The sequence below is a fragment of the Myxocyprinus asiaticus genome, chromosome 18 (genome assembly GCF_019703515.2).
Source record: "Myxocyprinus asiaticus isolate MX2 ecotype Aquarium Trade chromosome 18, UBuf_Myxa_2, whole genome shotgun sequence".
Taxonomy (NCBI): domain Eukaryota; kingdom Metazoa; phylum Chordata; class Actinopteri; order Cypriniformes; family Catostomidae; genus Myxocyprinus; species Myxocyprinus asiaticus.
In genome coordinates, this window is record NC_059361.1 from 20,175,068 (window position 1) to 20,192,500 (window position 17,433).

A 17,433-nucleotide genomic window follows, 5' to 3' on the forward strand; every position below is an offset into this window, starting at 1 on the left:
ATCTAGCACCAACAATCATGCTACGCTCCAAAACACTGAGTTCATATTTTTTCCCCATTCTGATGGTTGATGTGAACATTAAATGAAGCTCCTGACCCACATATGCCCGATTTTATGCACTGCAGCCACACGATTGGCTGATTAGATAATCGCATGGATGACTTTTGGTGCCAGACAGGCTGATTTGAATATTTCTGTAACTGCTGATCTCCTGGAATTTTTATGCACAACAGTCTTTTATTTTTTTATCCCCTTTTCTCCCTAATTTTGGAATGCCCAATTCCCACTACTTACTAGGTCCTCATGGTGGCACGGTTACTCACCTCAATCCGGGTGGTGGAGGACAAGTCTCAGTTGCCTCCGCTTCTGAGACAGTCAGCCCACACATCTTATTACGTGGCTCGATGTGCATGACACCGCAGAGACTCACAGCATGTGGAGACTCATGCTACTCTCTACTCATGCTACTCTCTGCGATCCACGCACAACTTGAGAGCGAGAACCACTAAATCGCGACCACAAGGAGGTTACCCCATGTGACTCTACCCTCCCTAGCAACTGGGCCAATTTGGTTGCTTTGGAGACCTGGCTGGAGTCAGTCAGCATACCCTGGATTCGAACCCACGACTCCAGGGGTGGTAGTCAGCGGCAATACTTGCTGAGCTACCCAGGCCCCCTATGCACAACAGTCTTTAGAACTGACTCCAAATGGTGCCAAAAACAAAAAAATATCCAGTGAGGGGCAGTTCTGTGGACTTGTTGATGAAAGAAGTCAACAGAGAATGGCCAGACTGGTTCAAACTGACAAAGTCTACGGTAACTCAGATAACCACTCTGTACAACTATGGTGAGAAGAACAACATCTCAGAATGGTATTCTGAGATGCAGGTTGGCGCTGTTTTGGCAGCATGAGGGGGACCTACACAATGTTAGGAAGGTGGTTTTAATGTTGTGGCTGATCAGTTTATAGGAATAACAATTGGAAAACAAAAGCGTAGACGGTGTTAACAATGCCTTTTGTCTATTACATTGCATCTTGCCGTCATGTCACACATGATCATGATCAATCATTGTGCTCACAAATAGTCACGGTACCAAAAATTTCAGTAGTCGGTACCGATACCAATGAACTTTCACGTTTCTTGATACCAATTTTGATACCACAGCAAAAATATGCTAATATGATAATGTGCAACTGAACACAACTGTTTAGACGGTTTAAAAAGTTACTTTTCAATGTAAATAATAAATTAAAAGAAATGCATATTTCCTTCAAGTGTTTCTCAATCAAGGATGCATTGCTTAAATGTTTTTAAGTAGCGCCCTGAAATCTGTTTTTTTCTTTACCAAATCATGTTTTCCTTTTAGTTATCATTATTATTATTACTATTTTCCAGAACTCCATGTTTTAGGGTTTCATTTAATTTCATCATCAAAATGGTGTCAATTCATTTCATTCTTAAAACTTGTTTTATTATCATCATCATCATTACAGTGAATATTACATTTTACTATATAGTTGTAATATATTTCTGTCACAATTTCTTCAATTTCTAGCTTATATTTTGGAACGTGCTTTTATTATGACGTGTATTTTTTGCCTGAACCTTCACTTTCCGGGTAAACAGTCTGTGGCACTCTCTTTACACTGTTCTTTGAGCCTGACAAATGAAATGTAAGACACAGTTTTGGAGTGTTTGTCTTTTGAGTTTTAGATTACTGATGTTTGTCTATGTTGTAATTTTCAAATGTTATGTTTAAAATTGTATTACTGTGAAGCACTTTGGTCATCTGTTGTTTTAAATGCTATATAAATAAAGTTGAGTTGAGATTAAAGTGAAAATGCTGTGATTTCATTATAGAAATATATAGTTTACATGTGCTGCGTGGTCACAGTAGATTAGTGCTCTGCTCTGTCATCTGATACAACGTGTCGTGAATGATTCTCAATGTCTGTGGAGATTCCAGTGTATGAGCAGTCGGATTTATAGTACATTCAAAGTACACAGCTCTTCTTCCACAGCAAGATTGCAGCCTTTAGTGGTTTAATAAATCACACTAGGACATGTCATGATTTTAATTTGATTAATTGTCCATTTGAGTGTAAGGAGTAACAGAGATCCACTCAAAATGAGCATTTTAAAGCAGCCATGTGTCAGTCATACTGCATGCTGGTACCGGATAGAGTCGGTGCTCTGTACTACCGATACTGCAGAAACACTGGTATTGTTACATCTTTTTTTATTTTAGTATCGACATGGTACCGAAGTGCCGGTACTTTTGACAACACTACTCACAAGTACTCGTGCCCATCCCTACTATATTTTTGATTATTATTTATAAAAAATAGTATTCGTTAAGTTGTTTTCTATATACTTGGGCATCAGACAGATCGGATTTGAATTTACAGAGTTGTTGCTCAATTGATTGTTTTGGCAGTGCATACATGATATCTGGCCATTTTCATTGTAACATAATCAGCTCTAGCGGTTTTAGCTGGAGGATGCCTGGCTGGGAGTTTGCTGTAGAGAAGACAGGATTATTTTTCCTTCCTACAGAGCTATTAACTATGTCAATCTGTGACGGTCAGACCTATTATGCAGAAGAGGACGTGGTGATTACTTCTGCAGTCAATACTGAAGTGTGTTAAACAGAAAGAGCTGCCAACAAGTTCTCGGTCAGCAGAAACGAGAAGTTCTCTTACCTGTTTGCTTGGGTTGTGATGCGTTGAGGTTGCAGGTATATTGAGGGAATGGCTTCTAGTTACGGCCGCCCCTGTTGATGCTCTTCTGGGCTGAGAGGCCAAAGTAGCCTTGCTCTTCACCTGTGCTGGAGGACTGCCATTATCCACACCCTCAGGCTCTTCCTGAAGAACCACATCCCATGGGTCTTTGGCAGGCTCAGAATCCTCTGTGCAAGGACTGCCTGATACAGTTGGTGTCTCCTCTACTTCCACCTTACGCTTGTTGAGCGGATCCAGGTCCAGCCACTCAAAACGGCTGATGTTGGGAGGTTCTGAGGGCTGGGGTATGGGCTCGAGGGACTTGGCAATTCCTGAGTCTACATCCATGCTTGAGGACCTACCGTTCTTCAGGTATTCCGAAGTGCTGGCAATCTTGTCAAACAGCTTGGCCATCTCTGGGGTGACAGCAGGCTGCGGGTAGACCAAAGCAGCAGGTGACTGGATGTGAGTAAAGGAGATAAAGGAAGTCGGTGGGGCAGACAGACTAATAAACGGAGGCATTGCAGGACTAAAGCCATTCTGGAAAGAGCATGGAGGCTTTGGAAAGGGAGCAGACGAGAAGATGGGAGTCTGTGGATGTGTTGGGGTAGGTAGACCAGAGTTGGGTGTCCAGTGGAATGATGCAGGGTTGAAGGCATGTCCTCCAGGATATGATGCACTGAGATTGCAACCTAGCAGAGAAGAAGGCCTTGTCACTTTGTTTAAGCCAAAATTGTCATCCAGAAGCAGCTCCTCCAGCTCCTCCTTGGTCAGCTTCTCTATATCGATGTCCCCAAACTTGTCTTTATCTTCTTTCTTCTGCGTTTCTGATTCAGGGAAGACAATGAGATCTTTCTCCTGCCGGCTAGTGGAAGATGTTTGCGCTGTCACATTGGGAAGGGGATTAGCACAAGACGCTGGAGGTATGTGTCTTTTCTCTCGCCAAAGTTTAGCTAAGGCCTCTTCCTCCATGCGTAAAGCCTCCTCCTTTCCCACCATCCCTTTGGGCCTGACCACCCCAGGAGAGGCTGGCCTGTCAAGCTTAAACCCATTGCCACTGGATATGTGGGCCATGGTGTCAGCTTTGCCTTGCTCTGCACATGGGGAGACTGGTCAAGACTGGTACAGTGGGGTTCTGACGGGAGCTTTACAACAGGTTCCTATGGGAGGAAATTGAGAGAACTTTGGTCATCAAGCCTTCATGATGGCATTTGGCAATATCTTTCAAAACAAGTGCAGCATGTTCAGAGCCAATTATGATATACTGGTAGTGCTATTTTTAGAAGAAGCAGTCAATATGAGTTGCTGTGGGCCATTTTCAACAATCAAACATACTGCCCATGATGGTGTGGTCACAAATATGAGCTTATAACACTTAGGATAATGGAACCATTATCCTTCAACATTAACATGCCTATTCTCCTAAATCAAATAGATGAATCCTTTTTGTTTAGCCTATATGTTTGGTTGAACATTTAATTGCTTTTTAAATAGCTCTTGCAAAATGAAAATTAATGCTGTTTGCAGTTGCACATTACATTTACAGAAAATAATTTGAAGGGGTTAAAGAGTATTCAAAGGCAACTGGAGCCAGAAAAAGGCTGTCATATATGAAAAGACTATGAAAAAGACTTCAGAATTCAGACAGAAGCATCCTGAATATTTCAACCAGATACACAGAATGGAATGATATGATAAATCTTTAGATTATGAAACGCTCTTAAGCACAAACGTCAGCAGCCAAATCCAGCTTTGTTCATGCGAGTGGCCAGTGAGGGTGTGTCAAACTCTGGATTTAACGGGTGAACAGCAGACAGTAGAAGCACATACCAGACATTTCCCTGTGCCTTGCAGGGCTGAGACATGCCAGCTTGCAATTCAAACAGAACCAATTAATGGCAAACTCAGACAGAATAGGTTTTGAGCTCCTCATTCATAACTTGTGCTTAAACCCGCAAATTGGAACTGGGCAGTATAACAGTTAAAAAAAATGTGCAATGGTAGAAGTGTCAACCGGTAGTGTTTTGCTATACTGTTTACACAGCAGAAGATATATTTGTCTGGCTTTCAGTAGCAGGACTGCTTTACATTTTTTAGCCTATGCCTACATGTAAGAGTCAACAATTCAAACAAGTCAAGACGAGAAAAAACATGTTATTAAAGGATGTTACGCACAATGCAAAGTGGAGTTCAGATGTTTAAAGTTTCAGGGCAGTTGCATCTTGACATCAAAACAGAATTTAAAGTGAGAACTATCCATTTTATCATATTAGTTTGAATATTTTAGGTCTTTCGTTTTAACTAATATTAGCATACATGAAGCTAATTTTGCAGTTGCACTGATACAAGATTTGTTTTTGTTATGGATAATCCTTTGGTTAAGCACCATATATATGCACACAGTATATACAGTGCTGGGTAAAAACGGATTACATGTAATATGGATTATGTAATCACATTACAAAAATCAAATACTTGTCATTGTATTAAATTACATTTTAAAATACTTGTAATCGGACTACAGTTACTTTTTTATAGATTACAACATTACATATTAACAAGGCAACAGCAGTAAATTAATTTATTGATCATTTTCATAACAATATCATCATATTCTTACCCCAAAGCCCAATTGTCTCACAGATGAACATTTTGAGCATGTGCTCATTTTATGCTACAACAATAAGATCTTACTTTTTGGAGAAATGTCCTTTGGTCTAATGAAACAAAAATTATAATGTTTGGCCACAGTGAACATCTTTATGTTTGGAGGAAAAAGGGTGAGGCTTGCAAGCCGAAGAACACCATCCCAACCGTGAAGCATGGTTGTAGAGTAACCAGAAGTAACCAAAGTAGAGCATCATGTTGTGGGGGTGCTTTGCTGCAGGAGGGACTGGTGCACTTCACAAAATAGATGGCATCATGAGGAAGGAAAATTATGTGGATATATTGAAGCAACATCTCAAGTCAGCCAGGAAGTTAAAGCTCGGTCGCAAATGGGTCTTCCAAATGGACAATGATCCCAAGCATACCTCCAAAGTTGTAGCAAAATAGCTTAAGGGCAACAAAGTCAAGGTATTGGAGTGGCCATCACAAAGCCCTGACCTCAATCTGACAGAAAATTTGTGGGCAGAATTGAAAAAGCGTGTGCGAGCAAGGAGGCCTGTAAACCTGAGTCTGTTACACCAGTTCTGTCTGGATGAATGGGCCAAAATTCTACCAACTTATTTTGAGAAGCTTGTGGAAGGCTACCAAAAATGTTTGACCTAAGTTAATCTATTTAAAGGCAATGCTACCAAATACTAATAAAGTGTATGTAAACTGGGAATGTGATGAAAGGAATAAACGCTGAAATAAATTATTCTCTCTACTATTATTCTGACATTTCACATTGTTAAAATAGTGATCCTAACTGAGCTAAGACAGGGAATGTTTTTATGATTAAATGTCAGCATTTGTGGAAAAACTGAGTTTAAATGTATTTGTCAAAGGTGTATGTAAACTTCTGACTTCAACTGTGTGTGTGTATATATATATGTGGCAGGGTAGAGCGCGGGGCTGGGTCGTGATTCCGCACACCCGGCCCCTAATCAGGCTGATCAAGCCCAAGAGGGATAAAGGCAACCGGAGATGGTAGTGTGACAGAGAGAGTGTTATGGTCAGCTGCCTGACACCTGTGTGTGTATTTGTCCCTCTCGGGCTTGATCAGCCTGATTAGGGGCCGGGTGTGCAGAATCACGACCCAGCTCCGCCCTCCGCCCTGCCACAATATATTAGGGATGGGCATTCATCAATAATTTGGTATTCAAATATTTAAGCTCATAAAAAACAAATATTCAAATATTCTATTATTTAAATGAAGGTAATAATGAGAAAGAGACATTGTGTTTGTTTTTTTTAGTGTTATTGAGTCATGTGGGGGTTTTTTTGTTGAAAATATTTAAACAAGCAATGCATGAAAACAAAAGTATAGAATGAAAGCATTTAAGCTCATGCAAGGTGAAGAAAAAGAAACCGCTAATAAAGTAGACTGACACAGTTAACGTACAGGATGAATATAAACACTCGACAAATAATATTTATGTTTATATTGTATCTCATGTTTTTGTTGAGAAAAACAAGTATATCCACATGCTCAGTAAACTATACTCATTTATAGACACCAGTTTAAATGATGGAATGTCCCTTACTTCAGCTAGCAAAGTCTTTCTCGGATGCCATGTTTGTTGTTTACAGAGGCGTCTGAGAAAGTACTTATCCAGTACATTTAAACAGGAACCCAGCTTTGTCACAGTAAGCCACATTCTCACAATATCCCACTTTTTTGGTGTCCATCTAAACGCACTGACAGAACGGTTTGCTCATCAAATGTGATCAACTTGTGTCCACACACAACAGCACCACCCAGTGCATTCTGTTATAACTGCCAGTTTTAGTTTGTGCGTTCAGGATTTAACATGCATCTCATTGTACATATGGCCGGCAAAGCAAAACTTCGATTTTCGATTTCGTATTTTTACTATTCGAATAATTATTGCAGAACGAATACTCGAGAAATCGACTACTCGGTATAGTATATATCAGTATCGGCGTATATATTAACTGATATGCGCCGATATGAAAACTTTTTTCAGAACATATAATGCAGAAAACAATGCTTTATAATTGGTGTCATTAAGTAGTTTGTCCAGCAGAGCGCACTCCGACTCCATTGTTTACAGAGCTGACTCTGAACTGACGGTGGTTCTGTAGACAGGGCAGAGTTAAGGGTGCTGAGTTGAGCAGTGTCTTCGCGGTAAGTTGCTAACTAGTTTGTGAAATACATACTGGAAAGTTAATAAAAAATGACCCCATCATTTTCCCTTTTCAATATAACGTTAACCCTGTCCCTGACAACCATGTCACTCATGTCTGTTTGCTATGTTAGCCAGCTATAGTTTGTCAGTGCAATCAGTAATGTAGCAGATTGAAAGGTAACCATCAGAGCATATTTTTGCAGCTCAGCAGACAACAGTGCGGTGGTGGATTGTGTCTGTTGAGTGTTGATTTCACATTACGCTGTTACCTAGTTGGTGAGACGCAATGCTGGAAAGTAAATAAACAACGTCCATCTTTTACTCTCTGTGACGAGCTTATAGCTAACTAGCTAACCACATAGCTACTTTCATTCCTTGTCAGCTGAGTGAAAGCTAAGGTGTAAACATGTATTCACCAAACTGTTTTGTTCAGGATTCACAGTTTGGTACCCCCTTCAACCAAACAATTCCAGTCGTTGCATTTATAAAATGTAATATTTAAAAGTCTGGTTTTCCACTGTTGAAAGTTTCCCCTGAACTTGTATAGCAGAATATGGTGTAACACCGCTGCCGCTGTTTATCTCGTCTCGGCAGGTGTAAATGCTTCTTGTTTTACAACCTGCCAATAATTGACTGGCAGTATTAAAATAGTCAGAATTTGACTGACACTAAACAGTACTCATGTTTATTTAGCTATTTATTTTATTTGAATTTATTCTTTATTTTAATGGTCAGCAATTGACTGATACTAAACATACAGTACTGATGTTTATTTAGCTATTTTAGAATTTTAATTTATTCTTTATTTTCTCAGTGTTCATTTCTAGAATTTGTTGACAATGTATAATAATAATGTCAAATATTCTTTGATAAAAATATTTGTTTAAGAAAGCAGCCTTCTGAGTACCTTTGCATAGTCATATCGGTGCAAAATCTGTGAACAATCCACATAGAAAAGGTCTGTTTTCATTTCAGCTCAAATTAACTATATCGGCCACCATATCGGTCAATTTTCTCCCTCTAAAATTGGTATCGGTCTCAAAAAACCCATATCGGTTGGGCTCTAATTTATATATATAAGTTAGTTCCAGTCCTTGAATTTGATTGGACGAAAGGCATTCCAAGAGTGCTGATAGCGCCATGGCGTTCCAAACTAATGTGTAAGAGCAGTGCAGATGTGCAGGAACTGCTAGATGTGTGAATTTTCATTCATCCCTGTGACTTTAAAGTTTTGAGCCAGCAGTTGGCAAAAAAGACCATCTTGTGTGTGCTATGAGTGAGTTGAATCGACGTTGACAAACTGTGTCAGTCTGTGGGCGAATTTCTTTTAAGTCATCCAGAACTGTCTCTCACAAACTAACAGCTTCGACATTACTCTGAGTCACGACAGATGTAGTAATCAAACACGCTCAGGGTGCCTACCTGATACCCGCTGAGTTAGGAGAACATTAAACTTTCAACATGGCGAAGGGGAGTCTGGTTTCTGTGTCAAAATAAGAGTTCCGCAAGAAAAAAAGAAAACACTTAAACATGAGTGAATTACTCATAGGATAATTCAGATAGCACGTATGGCAGCATCACTCTATGATCGTAATGGATTACCATCACAATACAGCTGAGGAACAGAGTTAAACTAATAGCTGCAACATTACTGTTCATCACTGCAAGGTAATTGCGCTCTCTCTTACACACTTTTTCCTTGTTTCTCCAATAACGTAGATTGGCACTCAAGCTTTCTTTCCTAGTTCTAAAGTGTGGTTTTTGAATTAGTAACGGTGGCTTGGGCGCATCTTTCGAACTAGCAATGGGAGATCCTGTGGCGTAAGAAAGAAGTTTACTCTGAATCACAGCCGTGCTGATAGCTGGACATACAGCACTCTTGCTCGTGTAATATTGCTTTAATAATAAATATATAAAATGATATATGCCTAGATATTTATCAAAAAATATATCATTTTCGATATCGAAGATAAACTTTTGAGTAATTTTCAATATTTAGCCTATGTTCTACATTTAGACAATCAGATCAGGTATGTGACGTGTCACTAAAAATGCAAGCAGTTTGCCAAAATTAGATACAACTAGCTTACTGAATCACAGTCATGAAATCAGCCTGTTAGGAAGTATTAGCAGGCAGCCTTGCTGTCATGAAAACTGGCAATGAGGCTTGGCAGCCACTAACTAGCAGCTAGCTATCCGGCTAATATTATATCGTTGTGACAATGCAATACAGCTATCGGCTGAACACAACAACTCAGACATCAACACCAATGCTGTTAGTTTAAACTGAGAATACTTTAAAGGCAGTTTGCCCTCTGGAGTTTACTTGGAAACAAACAAGTTATGTTGAAAAATAAATACATACATTTTGGCCATATCGCGCAGCCCTACCACAAATAATCTAAGAACAACATAGCACACACTGATATATGTTGGGAATGTAACTACTGGTTATACAACTTAATTTAGTTTTACAAAAACATGAAGGTATTTCCCGTGCTGCCAAGCCATTCATACTCCACTGAGGCCATTGTGTACTGAGAAATTTAGCACGCAACAAGGCGGAGAGGGTGGTCTCTTTTTGTCCCATTGGGGTGTTGTATTTTTTGCTCAAGAAGCTATGTGATATGCTTAAATACTTTCAAATTCCTTGTAAACTTTGTTCATCAACTGACGGTTGCACTGTTAAACCTTTAAAAGCATGTTCTAGTTATACATTTCTGTCTTAAGAATGACTTCTGTACTTTGATCAGCTGCACAGCTTAATAAATCCTTTTACAGTAAAGCAGACAAAATTTTTTTGCTGACTTTCTATTACAAATAGAGAACAACAAGATTTGAGTTTGAGGTCTTTCAAATACAGAAATAACAGATGTTTTGTCATTGTTAAAACAGTTCAGTCACGCATACACCCACAAGGGTGGAAACTGTTCCCACGAGGTTTCAGCTGCAAAGATTTGATAAAACCAACACACTCTCATGGTGAATTCGGCAGGATTCGTACAACTTTTCTAAATTTGGCTAATTCGTATGATATTGTGCGACTGCACTCGTTTGAATTCTTATGTCATTGGCTGTAGTGAAAGTCGTCGCTGGACATCGTTTCCATTTATTTCGCGACAATTACTTGCTTCTGCCACACACAACAGCTTCCTATCATGATTGGTTAAGTTTAGATAAGGGGTTTGGGTAAGGGCATAATATGAATAAGTATGTCCATAATGCCTCGTGCACGGAACTTGTGCTTACTTCCGCATTAGACATCCAGGAATTTGCACGAGATGAAGTCGTATGAGTTTATGCAAACAACATCGTGCGAGACCATATGAAATAGCCAACTCGGAAATTATGTACGACTTTTCGTGAGATCGGGTTGGATAAAACAGAGCACGGAGTATGCCACCTTGCTTTTTTTTTTTTTTTTGGACTTGATCTCTCTGACTTTGTGAAATAAATTGAGAAGTGTATGTCTCAAGATGGTGTTTTTGAACAAGATCAAAACAATCACTGTTATTACAGAATTTTATTACAATATTTGCTTTTTTTGGTGAACTGAGTGTGTCGAATGTCCACTAAATGCTGGTTTTATAAATGGTTTATCACTATAAAATGGTCAATTATGTATAGATTTATTATAAATTACAAGAAACTTTGTACTTTTAAATGACATTAAATTACCCGAAACTGTACTGTCAGGCAGGCTGTGGACAATAACCTAAATATTCACTGTTCCTGGTCCGAGTTCTTCATTTGATAGAGTGGCATACTGAAAATATGAGCATCATCCTTTTGCACAGTTAAATGCGCTTGCAATAGCTCACCTGTTTGCCTTACTGATAACACATTCTTGGACTCTGTTGTAAATGCTGCTCACTGCTTGAGGCAAGCAGGCATTTGGGCCACCGAGATGTAAACAAGGCTGTCTGCATGACTCCCTTTTACCACTCCTGTCCAGAAATGACTGAATAAAGAGCACAATTCTGAAATACACTGCATTTTGTTTCAGAAGCTTTGCTAAGCCCTTGCAAAACATGTCAAGTGAAGACAAATATTTCCCCAGACGGTGAGAATATTCAGAGGGGTTGACAGGAGTGTGAATTAATGACAGATGACTACACAATACAGCACTCACAATGTGTGAAACCTATCATTACACATATCCTGTTTACACAGTATAGTTTGTTTATATGACAGAAAACAATTTCAAGAAAATGTCAAAAATAAGCTACTGTACACATGCTTATCCAGGTAGCATACCCAAGGCACATGACTCACACACAGCCTACATCTATAACGATACAAGATGAACAACACGATTATATAAAACCAGTTCAGTTGAAGTTGTAAAGTCTATCTTTTAAGAGGCCAAATGTGCTGAATCCACACATTTACACGATCCTATTTCAGTTTTGCCTGGTAAAAAAGACATGACATAACCTGCTTCTTCAGTCAGTTATCACAACAATACTGAATCAAATAGGCCTACAAAAGAACTGTTATTCCAATTTGAAACTTTCAAATAATATTATTATCATTATACATAACTGTGTGAACTGAGAAAAGAAACACTGAATTGCCACAAGCAAATAACAAAGTAGTCAATACATTTTCTCGCATAAAAAAAACATCTCATCTATTTTGTTTTAACTTGAATATTATAGGTAAAAGAATATGTCAGAGGTAGTCACATTATAATTAATGTTAATCAGTAGCGGATCCTGGCATAGGCGATAAAGGCATATATATATATATATATATATATATATATACACACACACATACATACATAGTTACTTCATTTCTATATTCATTGTCTAGTTATTTTTATTTAAAGGGTTAGTTCACCCAAAAATTAAAATACTCTCATCATTTACTCTTCCTCATGCCATTCCAGAAACATGGCTTTCTTTTGCAGAACACAAATGAATATTTTTAGAAGAATATCTCAGCTCTGTAGGTCCATAAAATGCAAGTGAATGTTGGCCAGAACTTTGAAGCTCCACAAAGCACATAAAGGTAGCATAAAAGTAATCCATAAGACTCCAGTGGTTAAATCTATGTCTTCAAAAGCGACATGATAGATGTGGGTGAGAAACAGATCAATATTTAAGTCCCTTTTTACTCTAAATCTCCACTTACACTTTCAGACATGAAAGTGAAACTAAACAGGCATCAAATGTGATTTTCAGATTTGAAAGTGGAGATTTAGAGTATAAAAAGGACTTAAATATTTATCTGTTTCTCATGTTGTTGTTGTTGATATTAAGGGGGCCACATCGGATCTCACCTAGGTCACCAAGTAAGCCAGAACCGCCACTGATGTTAATTCCTATAAGTGTTATAGGTTTTACCCAGGCTAACAGACAACTGATACTAAAGCACTAGAAGAGACACTAAACATCATCAACAGAGGTTTACTATCAAAAACACTATTCTTACCATAAAAGTAATATATATATATATATATATATATATATATATATATATATATATATATATGTGTGTGTGTGTGTGTGTGTATGTATGTATGTATGTGTGTGTGTGTGTGTGTATCTTATACTAAATAATAAATAATACTGTTCATAGTAAGCTATAAAAATGGAAATACACATCCCAAACTTTATTTAACACTCGTTTATGAATAATTAAACGGTTAAGACTGTTATTTAAGAGCGTATGCAACTGTTAATAAAGCATGCAAAGTGTGCGACCAAATATAACTAGTAAAAGCCATGTTACCATAACAAAAACAGTCAGATAAATATTGCTATTAATATAGCCAAAATGTCACCACAGTAAACATCTTCCATGAACATCCCAACACTCCACACTTAGTATAAAACATCCAAGAAGAATCCATCTTAACATTTCAATTAAGTAAATCTCGTAATAAGTTGTTTACGAAACTTTTACACAGTGTCTGTGCAAGTGTTTCGGGATATCGGCGGACTCGACGCTCCAAGAGAAGTGAAAACACAAGCAAAAGAAAAACAAACAGTACAAATATGCGGACAAACACGACTCAACAAACGGCGGTCAGAGAAACAGAGCTAAAATAACACTTAAGACATGCATATTAAGAGTTTGTGTGAATAAGTGACGATTCCCACCTCAAGACTCTCAGCTCGTTGACGCTGGACATTTTCCTCCAGCTGGAAAATTTGCTCATGTAGTCGTAGACACAAACGTCAGTTCCTGCTGGAGATCAGCGAGAGCTCAGTGTCAGAGACTAAAGATCATAGAGAAACAGCGACATCTGGAGGTCATAAAACAAATTTCGCTCATTTCTGGAGTTACCGGCACTTTTTTTCTTTCTGCATAACTTAAACTTTCACTTTTATTTTTGTGATTTCTATTCTTTAATTTCTGTCTACCGATATACCGGTCAGGCCGATTAAACTGCCGATATCTGGACATTTTGCGATTATCGCATCGGCCAAAAACCGTGTTCGCTTGGCTGATTGACAGAAGTGTTAACATTTCCCTGTGTCAGTTCCAAAATCTCCCATTAAATGTGTCAATGGATTGTCAACCCTTTCTGTTTTCAAAGTTTTTTTTCTTTTCAAATGTATGCAAATTTGCATAAAATAAGTGTTAAATTATTTAAAATGTCACTTTAGAAATCTTGTGTAAATCTGATTTGCTGTTATTATATTGTATTATGTTTATTGGCATATTTATCGACAATTGGCCATCCTGCTTTCTAGATAATGGTATATTGAAAATATATATCAATTTTCAATGGCACCAGACATTGAAAAACCCATATGGGACGACCACTAATTATGTATGTAGCATCTTGTGCATGTGCATTCTTATATATATATATATATATATATATACACAGTATACAGCATACACACACAACGATCAGCCACAATATTAAAACCTCGTGCCACCAAAACAGCACCAACCCACATCTCAGAACAGCATTCTGTGATGATATTCTTCTCACCACAATTGTAATTGTAAAAAGCAGTTATCTGAGTTACTATAGTAAACTCTAGAGACTGTTGTGCGTGAAAATCCTAGGAGATCAGCAGTTACAGAAATACTCAAACCAGCCCGTCTGGCACCAACAATCATGCCATGGTCGAAATCACTGAGATCACATTTTTCCCCATTCTGATGGTTGATATGAACATTAACTGAAGATCCTGACCCGTATCTGCATGATTTTATGAACTGCACTGCTGCCACATGATTGGCTGATTAGATAATCGCATGGATGATTGTTGGTGCCAGACAGGCTGGTTTGAGTATTTCTGTAACTGCTGATCTCCTGGGATTTTCACATTAATAAAAAAAAAAAAAAACATCCAGTGAGCGGCAGTTCTGCGGACTGAAACGCCTTGTTGATGAGAGAGGTCAACAGAGAATGGCCAGACTGGTTCAAACTGACAAAGTCTACGGTAACTCAGATAACTGCTCTGTACAATTGTGGTGAGAAGAACAGTGGGTTGGCGCTGTTTTGGAAGCACGAAGGGGACCTATACAATATTAGGCAGGTGGTTTTAATGTTGTGGCTGATCGGTGTATACAGTTGTGCTCAAAATTTGCATACCCTGGCAGAAATTGTGAAATTTTGGCATTGATTTTGAAAATATGACTGATCATGCAAACAAACTGTCTTTTATTTAAGGATAGTGATAATATGAAGCCATTTATTATTATCACATAGTTGTTTGGCTCCTTTTTAAATCATAATGGTAACAGAAATCACCCAAATGGCCCTGATTAAAAGTTTACATACCCTTGAATGTTTGGCCTTGTTACAGACACACAAGGTGACACACACAGGTTTAAATGGAAATTAAAGGTTAATTTCCCACACCTGTGGCTTTTTAAATTGCAATTAGTGTTTGTGTAGTCAATGAGTTTGTTAGCTCTCACGTGGATGCACTGAGCAGGCTAGATACTGAGCCATGGGGAGCAGAAAAGAACTGTCAAAAGACCTGCGTAACAAGGTAATGGAACTTTATAAAGATGGAAAAGGATATAAAAAGATTTCCAAAGCCTTGAAAATGCCAGTCAGTACTGTTCAATCACTTATTAAAAAGTGGAAACCCAAGGCCAGGTAGACCAAGAAAGATTTCAGCCACAACTGCCAGAAGAATTGTTCGGGATACAAAGAAAAACCCACAGGTAACCTCAGGAGAAATACAGGCTGCTCTGGAAAAAGATGGTGTGGTTGTTTCAAGGAGCAGAATATGACGATACTTGAACAAAAATGAGCTGCATGGTCGAGTTGCCAGAAAGAAGCCTTTATTGCGCCAATGCCACAAATGACAACACCTTGACACACCTCACAGCTTCTGGCACACTGTAATTTGGAGTGACGAGACCAAAATAGAGCTTTATGGTCACAACCATAAGCGCTATGTTTGGAGAGGGGTCAACAAGGCCTATAGTGAAAAGAATACCATCCCCACTGTGAAGCATGGTGGTGGCTCACTGATGTTTTGCGGGGAATCTTGTGAAAATTGATGGCAAGATGAATGCAGCATGTTATCAGAAAATACTGGCAGACAATTTGCATTCTTCTGCACGAAAGCTGCGCATGGGACGCTCTTGGACTTTCCAGCACAACAATGACCCTAAGCACAAGGCCAAGTTGACCCTCCAGTGGTTACAGCAGAAAAAGGTGAAGGTTCTGGAGTGGCCATCACAGTCTCCTGACCTTAATATCATCAAGCCACTCTGGGGAGATCTCAAACATGCGGTTCATGCAACATGACCAAAGACTTTGCATGACCTGGAGGCATTATGCCAAGACGAATGGGCAGCTATACCACCAGCAAGAATTTGGGGCCTCATAGACAACTATTACAAAAGACTGCACGCTGTCATTGATGCTAAAGGGGGCAATACACAGTATTAAGAACTAAGGGTATGCAGACTTTTGAACAGGGGTCATTTCATTTTTTTTCTTTGTTGCCATGTTTTGTTTTATGATTGTGCCATTTTGTTATAACCTAAAGTTGAATACGAATCTCATAAGAAATAAAAGAAATGTGTTTTGCCTGCTCACTCATGTTTTCTTTAAAAATAGTACTTATATTACCAATTCTCCAAGGGTATGCAAACTTTTAAGTACATCTATATATATATATATATATATATATATATATATATATATATATATATATATATATATATATACACACACACACACACACACACACACACACACACACACACACACACACACACTGATGGCCAAAAGTTTGGAATAATGTACAGATTTTGCTCTTATGGAAAGAAATTGGTACTTTTATTCACCAAAGTGGCATTCAGCTGATTACAATGTATAGTCAGGACATTAATAATGTGAAAAATTACTATTACAACTTGAAAAAAACTACTTTTTCTTAAACTACTTCAAAGAGTTCTCATCAAAAAATCCTCCACGTGCAGCAATGACAGCTTCGCAGATCCTTGGCATTCTAGCTGTCAGTTTGTCCAGACACTCAGGTGACATTTCACCCCACGCTTCCTGTAGCACTTGCCATAGATGTGGCTGTCTTGTCGGGCACTTCTCATGCACCTTACAGTCTAGCTGATCCCACAAAAGCTCAATGGGGTTAAGATAACACTCCTTTCCAATTATCTGTTGTCCAATATCTGTGTGCACTCTAACCTTTTCTTTTTGTTTTTCTGTTTCAAAAGTGGCTTTTTCTTTGCAATTCTTCCCATAAGGCCTGCACCATCTTCTGTTTACTGTTGTACATGAAACTGGTGTTGAGCGGGTAGAATTCAATGAAGCTGTCAGCTGAGAACATGTGAGACTGTCTATTTCTCAAACTAGAGACTCTGATGTACTTATCCTCTTGTGTAGTTGTACATCTGGCCTTCCACATCTCTTTCTGTCCTTGTTAGAGCCAGTTGTCCTTTGTCTTTGAAGACTGTAGTGTA

At 38.6% G+C, this 17,433-nt stretch overlaps 1 protein-coding gene across 1 annotated transcript in view; it reads right to left on the reverse strand.

Annotated features, from left to right (window-relative positions):
* Positions 1-13,697, reverse strand: part of LOC127456523 (phosphatidylinositol 4-phosphate 3-kinase C2 domain-containing subunit alpha-like) — a 55,214-nt gene extending 41,517 nt beyond the window's left edge. The window contains exons 1-2 of the mRNA XM_051725060.1: positions 13,629-13,697; positions 2,705-3,882 (exon numbers count right to left, since the gene is read on the reverse strand). Of these exons, the coding sequence (XP_051581020.1) occupies positions 2,705-3,796 (1,092 nt within the window). The 5' untranslated portion in view covers positions 3,797-3,882; positions 13,629-13,697. The remainder of the gene's footprint in view (positions 1-2,704; positions 3,883-13,628) is intronic.
* Positions 13,698-17,433: the final 3,736 nt, after the last annotated feature.